Source organism: Pinus tabuliformis, chromosome 4_2, assembly GCF_031772625.1.
Source record: "Pinus tabuliformis cultivar Carrire ecotype Pingquan chromosome 4_2, CPIR1, whole genome shotgun sequence".
NCBI classification, from domain to species: Eukaryota; Viridiplantae; Streptophyta; class Pinopsida; order Pinales; family Pinaceae; genus Pinus; species Pinus tabuliformis.
The window spans coordinates 1,184,749,019-1,184,765,074 of NC_142304.1; the positions used below are offsets into that span (position 1 = coordinate 1,184,749,019).

At 33.5% G+C, this 16,056-nt stretch overlaps 1 protein-coding gene across 1 annotated transcript in view; it reads right to left on the bottom strand.

Moving 5' to 3' along the window:
• LOC149173911 (uncharacterized) overlaps positions 1–16,056 on the bottom strand; it is a 188,972-nt gene that overhangs the window by 135,691 nt on the left and 37,225 nt on the right. The window contains exons 4-7 of the mRNA XM_089424779.1: positions 12,927–13,102; positions 12,693–12,783; positions 1,431–1,489; positions 1,222–1,326 (exon numbers count right to left, since the gene is read on the bottom strand). Coding sequence (XP_089280905.1) covers positions 1,222–1,326; positions 1,431–1,489; positions 12,693–12,783; positions 12,927–13,102 — 431 coding nt within the window. The remainder of the gene's footprint in view (positions 1–1,221; positions 1,327–1,430; positions 1,490–12,692; positions 12,784–12,926; positions 13,103–16,056) is intronic.

The following is a 16,056-nucleotide window of genomic DNA, read 5'->3' on the forward strand; positions in this document are numbered from 1 at the left end:
GCTCAATACTCAATTACCAAATGACAAGACATACCTTTAGGTTCAGAAGGCCCACCTTCAAACATATGATCAAAACAGATGGGTGAGGGGCCACATGGCTAGCCCAGGTGGCAGAGAAATGGCACAACAAGCTAATTGGTGGCTGCAAGGGGCTGTTGTCTGCCGACTGAGGATCATCTTTGAGAATTTTTTTTCTTAGGGATATCACCCACAAAATGGTGGGTAAAAAGTACTATGGCATAGAAATTGGAGTTGCTTGCATCTTCCCGAGTACACCCGATTTTCCATCTTTCATGCTTAAAGAAGGTTATCAGTGACAAGCTTCCAGTTCAAACTATATTGCCAGAACTTGACGAAGAAGGAAAAATCATATTGGAGCTAGAAGTAGTCACGAAAACAAGAACTCAACATCTACAAAATGATCAATTTCAAAGTATCTCATTAAGTGGAAGAACTTACCTGTTGAAGATTCCACATAGGAGGATGAAAATTTTATACAAAAGCATCAAGAACTACTCAAGTGTTTGAGGACAACATTTTGTTGAAGGAGAGGGGCACGTTAAGTCCCTATAATACTAGGGTAGCCCCCATATTGTTATTGTTGTGCCCCATAGAAGCCCACTATTGTTATTATTGTTATGTAGGCTCTGATTATATTGTGACCCCTTAAACTCTTATATACCAAGGAGGTCTTGTCATTTGTATCATACAAGAATTGTTCATTTATGTAATGTAAAGGAGGTTTCTCCCTCGAAGAGGATAATTTTTAAGTCGTTGATCTATCTTTTTTTGAGTTGGTTGCATAACAGTAGCCGCCACATCTCTGTTTAGAGATAAGCTACCATTGTCTGAGCTAGTTTGTCTCCATTCTGTATGTAAGCATATTTCAGTTCTCTTTTGTTAATGAAATGAAGTTTTATTTCTTCTGTATCTCTATATTTATGTTTATGTGTTCTGTTACGTTTTTGCATAAGTTCAGATCAATAATGAGAAAGGGAGTCACTGAGGTGAGGATGGTTAGCCCCTCTAAGTTGCCCATAGGATAGTACCAATCTTTTGGACTTTAATATAAAGGTGATAGTTTGTGATGCAACACCTATTATTGTTTGCATAAATATAAATTTTATGGAATGTGACTTGAAAATTACAACCAAACCCAATATATCCATTATTTGAAATTTGATGTTCATCGTAAAGTCAAAGAAACTTAGAATACCGTACTTTTGGCTGTGCTGGAGCCCATGGTTGTAATTCTTGCATGGTTTCATAAATGTCCAAAAGTTGTTGTTGAGAATTTGGATAGTCAAGTGACTTTGTGACAATCCACTGTGAACAATAAAACATGGAATACCATTAAGAACCAATTGAAAAATGGAGATTGTAATGTTTTAAAGCTACAAGGGTATGGTATGGTTCAAAATTATGCTTACGATATCATAAACTGGGAACCCGTTCTCAGTGACAAGTGCATAATCATGCTGGTAAGATCCTGCCAAAATTCACACAAGGAACATAAGAGAAATAGTTATTAGTTACAATAATAAGTTTGAATATTTTATGTTATCAATGAATACTAGAGAAATCTAAGAAATGTCCAACCTGTATTTACAGTTGTAGAATAACATCTTTCATATAAATGCTTTAGGTACATTTCTACTATCGTTTGAGGAATGCTAGACCTCAATGCTTTGCATTCCCCCTGAAACATTCCAGTTAAATATTCCTTCTCATGGAATACATGTACAGGATAAAATGCTATCATCTCAATTTTTTATGTATTGATCATTACATGTACTTTTATTTCAACATGGTTCTTGTGGATGTTCATTGAATGTGTAAATTATCCAGTTAGCCCATACCCAAATCTGTTGGTCTTTGAACTCTAGCTCTTTCATTTTGATTATCTTATTAGATGCTAACATTTCCATAAAAAGGTAAATTCTTAAGGAGTTGGCAAGCAAGACCTTCGTTCACATGTAAATTGCCAGATGCTTTCCATTTTTTTTATGTAAAGTTTCCTATGCTTGTCCTATTTTTCAAAATGGTGCAGTTGTATGTCGATTGAATAAGAAGGTTAGGCTGCTGGTTATTCCCAAATATCATTTTTCATGGAAAGCCAAGATTTGCTTCAAATAAGAAGAGAAATGTAATATAAAGTTTAAACATGCAGCAATAACAGATTTGAGTCAGCAGATGATGTATGCTGTCTAGTGATAGATTCTCACGATTTTAAATCAATGAATTATAAACTCAATAGAAATTTTTGTATAATATATCTTTACTGAAACTGTATGTGGATATTAACCCACTTATAACGTGATTGTATACAACCAAAAATTTGTGACATAAAGTCAACATCGGTGGCTCAGGATATCATAGTCTGCCCTTATTGGCATTCAAGTGATGGCATATAATTGCAATTCCTCCTCTGTTTGACTAATGTGCACTTCACTGACTCAATAGATCATTTGATATATTTTTTGTTTTTCGCTGAAACATGCTCCAAGGGTCTGCACTGCATGCAGTGGGATTCATTTGGCATAGGTTTCATGTTTTAGGGGTAACTATTCTGCCAAAATTACCCAGGATTTGCAGCTAGATTCACTGCTTTGAAACACATTTTATTTGGGTGGGACGCACACCTCAGTTAGAATGGAACCCTGTTGGACAATTTAATACTCGGTCAGTCTCAATGAACCGATGCCATATTGGAAGTGTTTAACAATTTGGAACATAACCATTTGGAAAATAGAAAAAGAAAAATCAAATGATAATCATCTCTAATAAAAAATTTCTTTTGTTTGGATATCCCAATACAAATGATGGAAGGCGATATTTATGTGTGTATCTTATCAAAAACATGATAATCAGCTGAATGCAAATGATGGGAGGATCTCATCTGCATGGATATGTTGTCCTTTTGGGATTGCATTTGTATGCACTTGTATTGCACATTTGTATGCACTTGTATTGCACATATCTGACTAACATTATTTGAGCTTGATTGAATACATTGCTAGTTGATTAATCAATAGAGTCCATACCAAAATTGTTGAAGAAATTTTGGTTAGAAGAGTAAGTGTTTGATAGTTTTTCATTTGTGCATAATTATATGTGGGCATAAACTATGCTTCTATGCACAATTTTCAAATCTAGTATGTCTACTTTCCTACCAAGTGGTCCTCCTTGTTGTGCCTTAAAAGGACCTAGTGCTTGACCTGGTATTTCAGCAGTTGTGTACCTGCGACAGGTGCTTGACCTTGTTAAGGTTATTGGGTGTGATACCCTAGGTTGCTTGAGAGACGCACTTGGACCCTTGGGAGTGTTGTTTTTATTTAATATTGTAGATTTTTCAGAATGGATATAGCTTTGATCTCTTGCTTGTCGTCTAACACTGTGTCTAATGTTGGATGGTGTGTGGATGGTAGAGCTTCGAGACATATGACATATGATAGGTAATTGTTTAGGAAACTCAGGAGCAAGAGGGAGGCATGAGCATGGAGCTTGGGGATGATGCTACTTATTCTATGAAATGAGTTGGTTCCATTTCTTTCCATATGCCTTCAAGTGATGTTCAATTTGTTCATTGTTGAAGAAGAATCATATTTTGGATTATTGTATGACAGATGTACAATGTAGAGTTGCATTTGAGAGACACCATTGCTGGTCTTAAGAGATATTAAACATATAGGAAAAATATACGGAGAAAAACTGGATGGGAAACTGAATACACAACAAGAACACACAAAAATTACATGGTAAAACCTTGACAGTGTGTCAAGGAAACCTCCACAAGGCAAAAGATTGGAGATCTTATTAATCAAGAATGATTCTCCATGGTTACAAGTCTCTCGGGCAATCCCAATTAATATGAGCTACTTCGTTACATAACTTCTTCTCGTTATACAATTGACTGAATGGTAAAAATTAGATTTACCAAGATAACTAATCATTAACATTATTTACATAATTATTGTCATTCTATCAACAATCTCCATCTTGAAAACTATTTGCCTAATCCCTTGTCCATGCCCATTCATCAATTCTTCTGCAAGCCAAAAAAATCCAAACATCGTCACAATTTCTCTACTGTAATTTGCTTGATGAATATGTCTGCGCGATTCTCTTGTGTATGGACCTTCTTGAAAGCTACTTTACCGCCATCGATCACGTTTCACAAAATGATACTTTACATGAATGTGCATGGTCTTGTTGTGATAAGTTGGATTTGTGGCCAAATGAATAATACTCTGACTGTCACAGAACGCATTCACTTTCTCCTGTGCCTTCCAATCTCATCAAGTAGACCTTTTAATCAGATTGCTTCTTTAATGGCATCTGAAACAACTATATACTCTACTTCGGTAGTGGACACAACAATTGTTTCTTGAAGCTTTGACATCCAACTAATTGCTCCACTTGCAAGAGTAAAGACATAACCTGTAGTAGATCTCCTTTTGTCCAAATCACCTGCATAATCGACATCCACATATCCGCAAACTGATCCTTCACTACCATTAAAGATGATGCAATGGTCACTTGTGCCTCTCAAATACCGAAGCACCCATTTCACTACTCGTTAGTGTTCTTCTCCTGAATTTTCCATAAACCTGCTGCCAACTCCAACTGCATGTGAAATGTCAGGTCTTGCAGATACCATCGCATACATTAAGTTGTCTACCGCATTTGCATATGGTACACGAGACATATACTTCTTTTCTTCATCAATTCTAGGACTCGAAACCAAAGAAAGCTTAAAATGGGAAGCTAATCGAAGGATTGAGGGCTAACTTGGTGTGGAGAAGGTCTTTGTCTAGGTCAAGAGTCTTGGATTATCTCGAGAGACTATTGAAGGAAGAATTGTTGATTGGCTTTTCCCCTAGATAGGGGTTTTTCTTTGGATGTCCGCCTACATCTGTTGTCCTTGGGCTATTGTTTTGGTAATTGCTTGATAAACTAAAAGATAAAAAAAGAACATAAAAATAATAGAATCACAAGTAATTATCTATATAAGAAAATATATTTGCCTTTATGATTTTCTAACGCAGTCCTCAAAAAATATCGATTCTCTATGACTATTCTTATCTTGGATGCCCTACCACATCCTCAAAGAGTATCAGATGCCAGATGCTTACCCAATCCTCCATACTATCTTCTCAGGTGAAGACAATAATTATGTGTCTATCTCTCCTCATGGCCTTCACTAAGACTTATGGCTGTTAGTCCTGGTCTAGCGCATGACACATGAAGTAGAGAACAATATTTGTCACTCACTCTTAACTAGGGATGACCAACCTATTCCATGAAAGGAATGTACCTCAGCTCCCTCTTAATTAGGGACATGTCCAAGCTCCCTCTTGACCAAGGACTTGCTTCCAACAACTCTTTAGGTGGAGATCATGGGACAACCAGCTGCTTATAGAACTTATTCCTTTGATGTCATAAATATCTTCTTTGTCATAGAGTCTACATCTTTCGGGACTTCTTCGTAGGGCATAGACCATCCATCAATTTCATCCATGAGTCAATCATGTCATCATTCCTTTCATTGGAAAGTGATTCATTTGTCCATATCTAGTCTTCCTTCATGCCATGCTACCTTCTTCATGCCATGTTTCCTTAAGGATCTTTCATCCTGCTACATGGGCTTCAGTGGTGGAAAACATCCACAACTCTTCCCTTGGCAGCCCTGCATAAGCCCATTCATGTATTATTAAAAAATAAGAAATGAACCTTTAATCAAAATTACCTTTGTGATCGTCTTTCATCATGACATCTTCCTGTGAGCATCAACATCCTACATACATATTGACACACCTCCAAAAGATATATACTGTTAAGGGTCTCTTTATTTTTTAGACTTCATCAAGGTCTTTGTATATTTCATGGAGATATGATAATCAAATATTTTAGTCCTTGGATGTTAACTGCTTTCTCCATACATGCATATTTCATGATCTATTTCTTTCTTCACACATTTCCTTTCGAGGAACTTTCAATTAGAGTTCCGACAAATATTGGCAACCACCTCATATTTCATATGAGGTCTTATTATGTTGATTTCATCTAGGCAATGTGTGACCCATGCTTTCTTGCATCCTTTCAAAGGAAGAGATCCTTCCTTTTGATCATGCTCTCAAGATAGAGCAATTATCTATGTTACATGCAACTATATGGCATGACTCTTTTGTATCAAGTACAAGCATACATACCTCATTATCCTTTTAGGTCATCTAAACTTCCTTTGACAGCTTCCTTGATTGAAATAGCTTCAATTCCTTGATCTGCTTCACTTCTTTCGATATCATACCATCATTCCATGAATCCCATACAAGTTGGAATTGTTGGCGAGACAGTTGCTTCTTCCAGTAGGTGAAGCTTTCAATGAAGATTCCAACGAAGGATCTTGATCATCTTCATCCTACAAATGATCCCTTTGAATGATGTATGATGAGCTTTATGCTAGATGAATTTCCTTTTCTCGTAATTACTACTTATGCTTATAATGAGGTTACCAAGAGCTACATCTTTTTATAGATGATAGTTATAGACTTCTATTTCAGCTATATCTTTCATGCTTCTTTATGATGATGTCACAATATCTTGCTTTCAATCGTATGCTTCTATGATGCCATCTCCTAACACGATGCATCATATCATGCTTCTAATGATTCCTAACATGATAGTTAAACTTTATAATAGAAAACATAAACTTGAGAAGAACTAGGTGAGGAAAACTTATCTCAATAATAGTAGAGATCTTTTACTTCCTCCTTGAATTTCTTCTTTTCAGATTCTTCCACTTCTTCAGTGATATGGGCTTCTTCCCTTCTTCATTTGTTGTTGTCAAAATAGAGCTTAGGACAGTCTCTCTTGTAGTGCACATATCCTTGACATTCATAGCATTGGATCTATGACATACTGATCTTATTCTTTTTCTTGCCAAATATCCCATTGCTTCTTGACATGACAACAAATGTTTAACCCTGCTCATCTGATCTTGTATCACTTTTTGCCTTGAACTTGTTTTCTTCGATCTTGCATAGTGACCACAAATTATTGAATGGGATAGCTTTCTCCTCTTCATAGGCCTTTGATACAAGGTTTCCTTGTTCATCAGTTAGAGCATTTAGAACAATGGTAATCATTTCTTTATCAGATATCATCTCTCCTAGATCTTGAAGTTAATTCCTTATTTGAGATGCTTTTGTGGGACATGTAGATATCCCTTCATCCTTCGATGCTTTCAATTTGTATAGATCAGATCTTAGTGATATGATTTTTACTGTCATGCTTTCAGAGAACAATTCTATTAGCTTATCATATATCCCTTTTGATGTCTCCATCTCTGCTATATAGGGGATGAGGGAATCCTTGATGGACTCTATATGAATCCTTTGAACCCTTAGATCCTTATTCATATATTCAGATAGTGCTTGCCCTTCAGATGGTTTGGAGACTTTACCATTGACATGCTCAATAACTTGATTTTCCTTGAAGACTAAATCTGTCCTCCTTTTCCATGCAAGGAAGTTCGATGACCCAACCAACTTGTTGTACTCGCAAAATGAAGTCATTTTACTAGATTTAATTATTGAGATAAAGATGCTTGTCAAGTGAAGATGAACTCTTCAACTTGATCCCTTTGGTGATTATGATTGATGACTTCTTTATGATGTCTTGATGCTTCTTGGATGATCTTCTTCAAGGATAAGGATTTTCTTTTGAGATGAAATCCTTTGCTTCAAAGAGAGGGAGATTGCCTTGATATCTTTGATGATGACAACGCCCTTGATCTAGCTACCGTTGGATGAGTAGTCTTCAAGATGCTTCAAATCCAAGTCCTTCCTTTCTTAAGTAGAGATAGGGTCTTTGAGGTCTCCTTCTTTGAGGTGATGATTGAGTGTGGATCCCAAGAATGCTCCTTTGATCAAACTAGGGTTTTGACTTTCTTCAAGATGATGATGTGATCCTTGTCCTTGAAATGCCTTGGAGATGAGGGAATCTTTTTGATGCTTTGATGTCCTTGATACTTTTCTCAAAATTTGATCCTTGAGTGTCCTTTATTGAGCTGCCCTTCCTTGACTTGTTACCTTAGCTCTGATACCATGTTGAAAAATCTAGGACAAAGATATTAGATGATTTCTCTTATAATGATAACTGCTTGTGAGGAATTTTTACTTTTCTTAATTAGGTTCTTCTTGTACTTGATTATTATTATTATGTGTTCTTTCTTCATCAAACATTTACGAAACCATAAATAAAAATAAGACAAAGGACACAAGATATAGGCAATGAACCAGGGCCAAAACCTCTCTAAGCTTGAGAGGAAAACCCAACAAATCCTTCTTCTTATAGAATCTTCAATTGACGAATCCCAAGACCAAGACCCTTGACCAAGAAACCTTCTAAGACCAAGTCAATGCTCCTTCTTTGAGTAGCTCCTCTTTCCAACAACTTCGACCTATCCTGCAACTATACCTTCGACTTTCCCATAAATTGCAACTTCGCTTTTCTGCTTAGGTAGATTCTTTCTCTTAGAGAACTTAGCATTCAGATAACTCTTTTTGGTAACCTAACTTTTCTTCTGCAACTCAACTTTACAACAAAAATATGTGCCCTAATTCCTTCGCACGTGTTGGGAGAAGTAGCCCAAAACAAAACCCAAAACTTCAACTTCTTCTTCTTCCTTCGACCTCCTTTTCTTCACACTTTTCTTCTTTATGATTGAACTTGTGTGAGTGTGAGTGTCTTCTCTAAATGATGTCGAGTGCCCTATATAGGCTTCCTTGAGCCTCCTATTAGGTTGACTTGATGTTTGCATGTTTGACTTGGTCTTGGAGAGTCTTTTGACTCTAATTTGACTCAGATAATTTTCTTTACAATATGTAAGGGTCATTCATACATGACAATGACTCAATGACTTTATAGCAAACCTAGAAGCACTCAATTGGTTCTTTGACCTATAAAAATAAATTCTCTTGAGCGTGAAACCCACGCGTCAAGATTCACAATAATAAATTTATTTTTCTCGTTTCATTAAACACATAAAATCATGATTACATATGTCATTATGAAGACCGAACCTTGTTACATATTTCGACAGGAGCAAATATATGCAAAGTAGTAGCAAAAAATAAATGCAAATCAATAGTAGGGAGTGAATGCTAAGTAGTGGACAAGAATAAATATAGACCACTAGTAGGGAATGAATGCTAAACAACAACAACACGCTAATTACTTTTTGGTGGTTTTAGTGTGTAGAATTAGAAAACCATAAATGGTTTGTTATCTTTTATGCCTATATTTAGTGCTAGGATTGGTGGGAAACAAAATGTAAATTTTAACTTATTGTTATGCTATTGAATTTTCTTCCAAATCTTTATGCTATTGTTGTACACTCTTGTTGAAAATACAGAAACTTTACAATGTATTGTAATCATTTAGTTGTTGAATAAAATATGCTTTAGAGTATGATATTTTTCTCTTGCAAGATTTTTTTTTTCCAAATTATATGTCTACATATTTTTATATTATTTGTTGCTGCAACTATGTTTATTTAATATATATATATATAAAAAGTGTATTCACACTTTTATTTTCTTTCACATAACCATATTAAGAAACAATCTCATTTTCTAAATGTTAGCACCCTGTTTTCATTTTTGTATTAAGATGTCCTCGAAATTGTTTCCCTTACCATCCTTAGACAGCTAGCTATCTCTCGCAGTTAAAAAGTTGGGCCTCCATGATGCAGGGAAACTTAACTTTCAACGCTTCCAAATAGAAATTTTAGAATTTGTTTTCGGTAAGTAATGAGTGAATTGTAGATAACATTCAATCATTGGTGAATCATGCAAGCTCTAATCATCGTCCCATATCATATGGATGGACGGGTTTGAGTTGCTTTGTTGACAATGCCATCTCCTTAAGAGAAATGTTAAAGCACCATGTTGGTGTCACGATTGTCATTACACCAAAACCCACAGGTGTTAGTAAAAAAACACATCGCTAGATTTAAGCACATGCCACCAAACACATGAGGAGTGTTGACCTTCTACACTGCCATTAACGAGGAGCGCAACAATCTCCCCCTTCAACGTGAGCCATGTGTGTTTCAAACTCGAGACGTTTGACTCTGATACCACTTGTTGGAGTCACGATTGCTGTTACACAAAATCCCGCAGGGGTTAGTAAACAGACACATCACTAGATTTAAGCACATGCCACGAAAAACACGAGGAGCATTGACCTTCTACACCTCCATTAACGGGGAGCGCAACACACCATCTCTCAATTTTCTTTTACTCCTCCAAGAAACTGCTATCTGTGGCAGTGGAAAACGCTTTATTTAAGCAACTCCAATTCAATTTTTGAGAGTTTGTTATAGGTAAATAAAAATGCAATTCGATTTTAACTGGCCCTTCATCTCATAAATAAATTTTCTTCTTTTCTAAATCCAAAAAATCTGTACTCTATAATTACACAAAATTTGCAATAGTTTGTATGGTGAAGTTTATTTTTTTGAACAGGGCTATATCTACTTTTTTATTTTTTGTTTGTTTATCAAGTTGTCTTTGTTTATTTGTGACTTGAGAAACCACGACCCAAACACATTCTAAATTGCAAACACGCTCTAGGCCACATTAACCCTATTATTATTTTTATTATTTAAATAATATTCTTTGATATAATTAAGAGACAAATTTGACACTACTTTGTATTGTGAAACTTAATTTTCTTGAACGGTCTTTATATCTATTTCTTTTATTTAAATAATATTCTTTGATATAATTAAGAAAATTTTGGGATAATTTCTATATTTTTATATTTAAAGTAGAGAAGGATTTTATAATTTAGTATAAGATAGTTATTGTCATAAATGAAAAAAAAAACATAATTTTATATTAAAAAAATACAAATTCATTTTAAATAGCATACAATTAAATTAAAACACACACAAGTGTGTATAAGCACAAACTCAATAACATAGGAGATTATAGACTTCCTAAGCTAGCTTCAAATTCCAGCCAAACCACCTAAGGCTCAAAAGAAGTTGGTATAAAGACACCAAGGTCTGGTTAAACCATTGGGAGATCGAGGAGAATGTTGCATTGCAAAACATTAATAACATTAAAAATATTGTTACTTCTAAGTTCAAAGATAAAATGTGGTGTGAGAAAGATTTAGCAACGAAAAGAAAATTAAGATATTATAAGATGGTCATCAACCCCACCCTAGAAGATCAAAAGTATCTCTCTGTTTTAAAAGAAGAAAATTAATATAGCCAAGATTAGAACGAACTCTCATGAGCTTCATAGTGTCAAAGATAAAATGTGGTGTGAGAAAGATTTAGCAACGAAAAGAAAATTAAGATATTATAAGATGGTCATCAACCCCACCCTAGAAGATCAAAAGTATCTCTCTGTTTTAAAAGAAGAAAATTAATATAGCCAAGATTAGAACGAACTCTCATGAGCTTCATAGTGAAATCGTTGGGCAGTTCCTAAAACACCATGGATGTAAATGATCTGCCATCTCTGTGAGAATATGAACAAGGAAAATTAAAACACACACAAGTGTGTATAAGCACAAACTCAATAACATAGGAGATTATAGACTTCCTAAGCTAGCTTCAAATTCCAGCCAAACCACCTAAGGCTCAAAAGAAGTTGGTATAAAGACACCAAGGTCTGGTTAAACCATTGGGAGATCGAGGAGAATGTTGCATTGCAAAACATTAATAACATTAAAAATATTGTTACTTCTAAGTTCAAAGATAAAATGTGGTGTGAGAAAGATTTAGCAACGAAAAGAAAATTAAGATATTATAAGATGGTCATCAACCCCACCCTAGAAGATCAAAAGTATCTCTCTGTTTTAAAAGAAGAAAATTAATATAGCCAAGATTAGAACGAACTCTCATGAGCTTCATAGTGAAATCGTTGGGCAGTTCCTAAAACACCATGGATGTAAATGATCTGCCATCTCTGTGAGAATATGAACAAGGATGAAAATCACTTCTTCTTAGAGTGTCCCGCATACAACCATATTAGATCTCAGTTTCATGATTTTTATTGCAATATTGACCTTCCTAGCCTTTTACGATGTCAAAATTATAGTGAGCTGGGAGGCTTCTCTCCAAGCTTTTTGAGCATAGGAATAAAATCTTAAATCAAGCCTTTTACGATGTCAAAATTATAGTGAGCTCGGAGGCTTCTCTTCAAACTTTTTGAGCATAGGAATAAAATCTTAAATCAAACTAAATAATTTGTTTCTTTAGGTCAGATAGACCAAAGTTTGGTCTCACTAGATTAACCACCATCATCATCATATAATATAATTAAACCGATTTAAATCCATCTTAAATTTAGATATATCAAATAATAAAACATCAAAAAAGTCAAATTTATTAATACTTATTAAATTTAATAAAAAAAACAATACATATTAATTTTTTTAAAAAGTTCAAGAAAGGGATTACAAATTGTTCAGGAGTCCATGTTGTGAATCTTGAAACATGAAAAACATGGACTTGCTATCTTGTTGAACTGCCTGATTATTATTTTCTCTTTCCACTTCATTACCTTGTTACAGTTTTTTTTGAAATTGATTTTGAAATTAGGTAACAAAATCTCTTGATTGGGATTGATAAAATCTTATGTGACTGGGTTGTACAAAATAATTGATACCTTTCACTGTTACTTCCGAAATCTTCAACCCATGTTCGACCCTTGTCCCTAGGTACATCATGGATCCGAATAATACTGCGAATATAATGACCTGCAAAATCAAGATAAATGTATTTAATATATAACTGGGTTAGAAATTAATAACCTTTTCTTTCCTCTGGCTATGTTAACATAAATTTTATTGTTGCAAATAAAGCTTAAGTTTGTATTAAGTTAATTAAAAAAGGAGCATACCACTACAAATTTGAAAATGTTACTATGGAACAATGGAGCATAGTATTTTGCAACGAGTCTACAAAGGCGTGAGCTTCCATTATTCTCTTCAAATTCAAGTGTAAAATTTGCTTCATCTTTATATGACTTGGGGCCTTGCAGTGTTGGATCGTCTTGTACGTCATCATCGTGTACACCTGTCAGAATTATTGCTTGGATTAAATATCAAGACAAAATCATTATAACATCTAAGAATGAACACACATAGAGACTTTAGTCATTCAGTGGTATCATTTTACTCAACAAATTACTTATACTTTTCATTTATCCTTGTATAGGTCATGCTTTTAGCTATTTCTTAGATGAAATATTATATAAGATATTGTAATATATAAAAAATAAAAAATAAAATAATATATGAAGTGTATGAGATGAAATATTATATGAGATATGGTAATATATAAAAAAGAAAAAAGAAAATAAAGTGTACAATGTATTGGATTGTATATATTATATAGAGTAGTTTGAAGAGGCTACAATTTTGTTTGGAAAATAGTGGAAATTTGAGCAAGGTTTTGGTAAAATTCGGCAGAAATATTAGGAAATTCGGGTTACAGTAATCAAGTTTTAGGATTTTGAATATCTTAGGGGTTTTTGATGGTGCTGAATCCATTCTTACCATTAAAAAAATCATTTAAACGCTCTTATACTCAAATTTAAAAAAAAATTAGTCAGATTTCTGCTAAAAATAAATTTCTGGACGAAATTGTAACCTCTGTAGAAAATATATTTGCATATAAAACTCTGTAAAACTCTAAACATAGTGTTTACTAGAGTTTATTTTGAAAAACTTCTTTAACTTATGAGTAATTTGACTTTTCTATCATTTTCCCCTTTGCAATTTGATTTTTCTATTATTATTCATCATTTTCAGAATTCACTATTTAGTTAAGTATGAAATTCACATTTTACATTATTGTTTTTATTATTTTCATTACTATTTTTGTATATATACTTAATATTCTTTCACATTTACTTAAACCCAAACCTATAAATCTGTTGGATCATACTAGATTATTGTTCAATTTATTTTTTTAAAATAGTAATAAATTATAATATTAATGTATAATAATGACATAATATTATAAATATCTATTTTAGAAAATAAATAAGTCTATATTGTCAATAAAAACAGAAATGTCGATGGATAAATATGAAGATACTTTGGGATAATTGATATGCATCCACTTTATAGCATGTAAGTGGAGTTTTTTGCAATGCGATACTGTTGTATTTGTTAAGAGTAATGGTAATGTATGTAAGATATATTTAAATCTTTATTAGTGAGAAAAAATTATTTATTGGAAAAATAATAATAATTTGTTTATAAATGTTAAAGAAAAGATTGAAATAAAATTAGATTATGTTTCCAAATGTTTAAATGCATATTGTATAAAGAAATATCTACAAATTCTGTTGAATTAAAAAATAAAAAAATTATTTTATAATTAATTTATTAATAAATTAATTTATAAATTAAAATAAATTAATACTATTTTAAAATTATATTAAATTAATAAATACTATCTCAAATAAAAACTTAAAAAAACATAATCATCTCTATCACAAAAATCATCAAATTAATATATGTTGTATTTTAATCTATATACTGAGCAGTCGCATTCATTTACTTTTGTTTCTTTGTTGGAGATTAGTGAACTTGTCTTTCGTCTAGTGTTATTGACTTTGGAGAGATTTGCTATCTCCCCTTAAGAAACTTGTTTGCGTTTTAAATCAGATGTTTCAAAGAAAATAGCTTTAAAATTTTTATTCAAATCTCCTCCAAATCATTTTCAAATTACGTAGACTTTGGAGAGATTTGCTATCTCCCCTTAAGAAACTTGTTTGCGTCTTAAATCAGATGTTTCAAGAAAATAGCTTTAAAATTTTTATTCAAATCTCCTCCAAATCATTTTCAAATTACGTAGATTCTCCGCTAAATAGTAATTGAGAATTCATATTTAATTTTAAAAAATAAATTAATAATTTTATATATTATATTTTAGAAAATTATATGTTTGATATAATATAATTTTAATGTTTACAAGGGTTGAGTCTAATCTCAAAGAGTTATGAGTGTTTTTCTTACAGTTATGGGATCACTTTGAGATGTTGGTCAAACTTGTGATATTATAGAGAGATTAAATTAAATGATCTCGTGCAAACTATTAGTTTTTGGTAGCAGCAGATAGGTGCTCTAGTCTCTATTACTTTCTAAGAGACTAAGGAACGCAAGAGGATAATTATCTCCAAGGCCCAAAAATAAGTTTCTAAGGAAAATGCCTCTATTAGATTAATTAGCCAATTATTAAATATTGTCCTAAGTCTAACTTAGGAAAGTTGGTTAATTAAATTAGATTAATTGAGATAAACCAATTTTGCTCTAGAGGCTTCTACAAAAGTCGCTTGATAAGGTCAAGAAGATGATCTTAGCCACTGATTGTGATAAGATCGTGGTCATTGGTCGCTCAACGAGAGATTATAAGAGCAAGTCGATGGAGCATTGGATATCACTTCGATACTGTGAATTTTAGTGATAGCAAAGGCATAGAGAGAGACAAAATTCTACAACTGCTATGATGAACAAATCTGAAACTAATTGTTGCATCAAGACACAAAATTTCTCTACCAATTTGTAGCGGAATAGAACAGAAATAAACACAGTCACATGATAGCAAAAAACACAATTTTTCTAGGGAAACCCAACTGGGAAAACCCTCTACTAACTGTAGATTTTATTGAGAGAATTTGAGCAATTGATCTCTTACAAGGCAATACAGTTTCACTAGAAAACACACATGTTTTCCCTGCTTAAACTAAGCTTGAACACCCTGCACACAATCCTGATCCAGCTCCTCTTGCTTGCGCTGTTTCTTTGCCCCTATCTTCTAGCACAGGAAGTCTCCTATTTCCTAGCACAGATTTGGGCTCCTATTATTTAGGATCCTCCTAAATCCTAGCGCACACCTGCAAGCAAAAATTCTCTCCTTCTCTTGTTGCATATAGGCTTCTCCTTACACGTCGTTGTCCTCAACTAGATATTTCTAATGAGGTATCGTGCATGCCAAAAGGAGATCATATGCCAAAATTA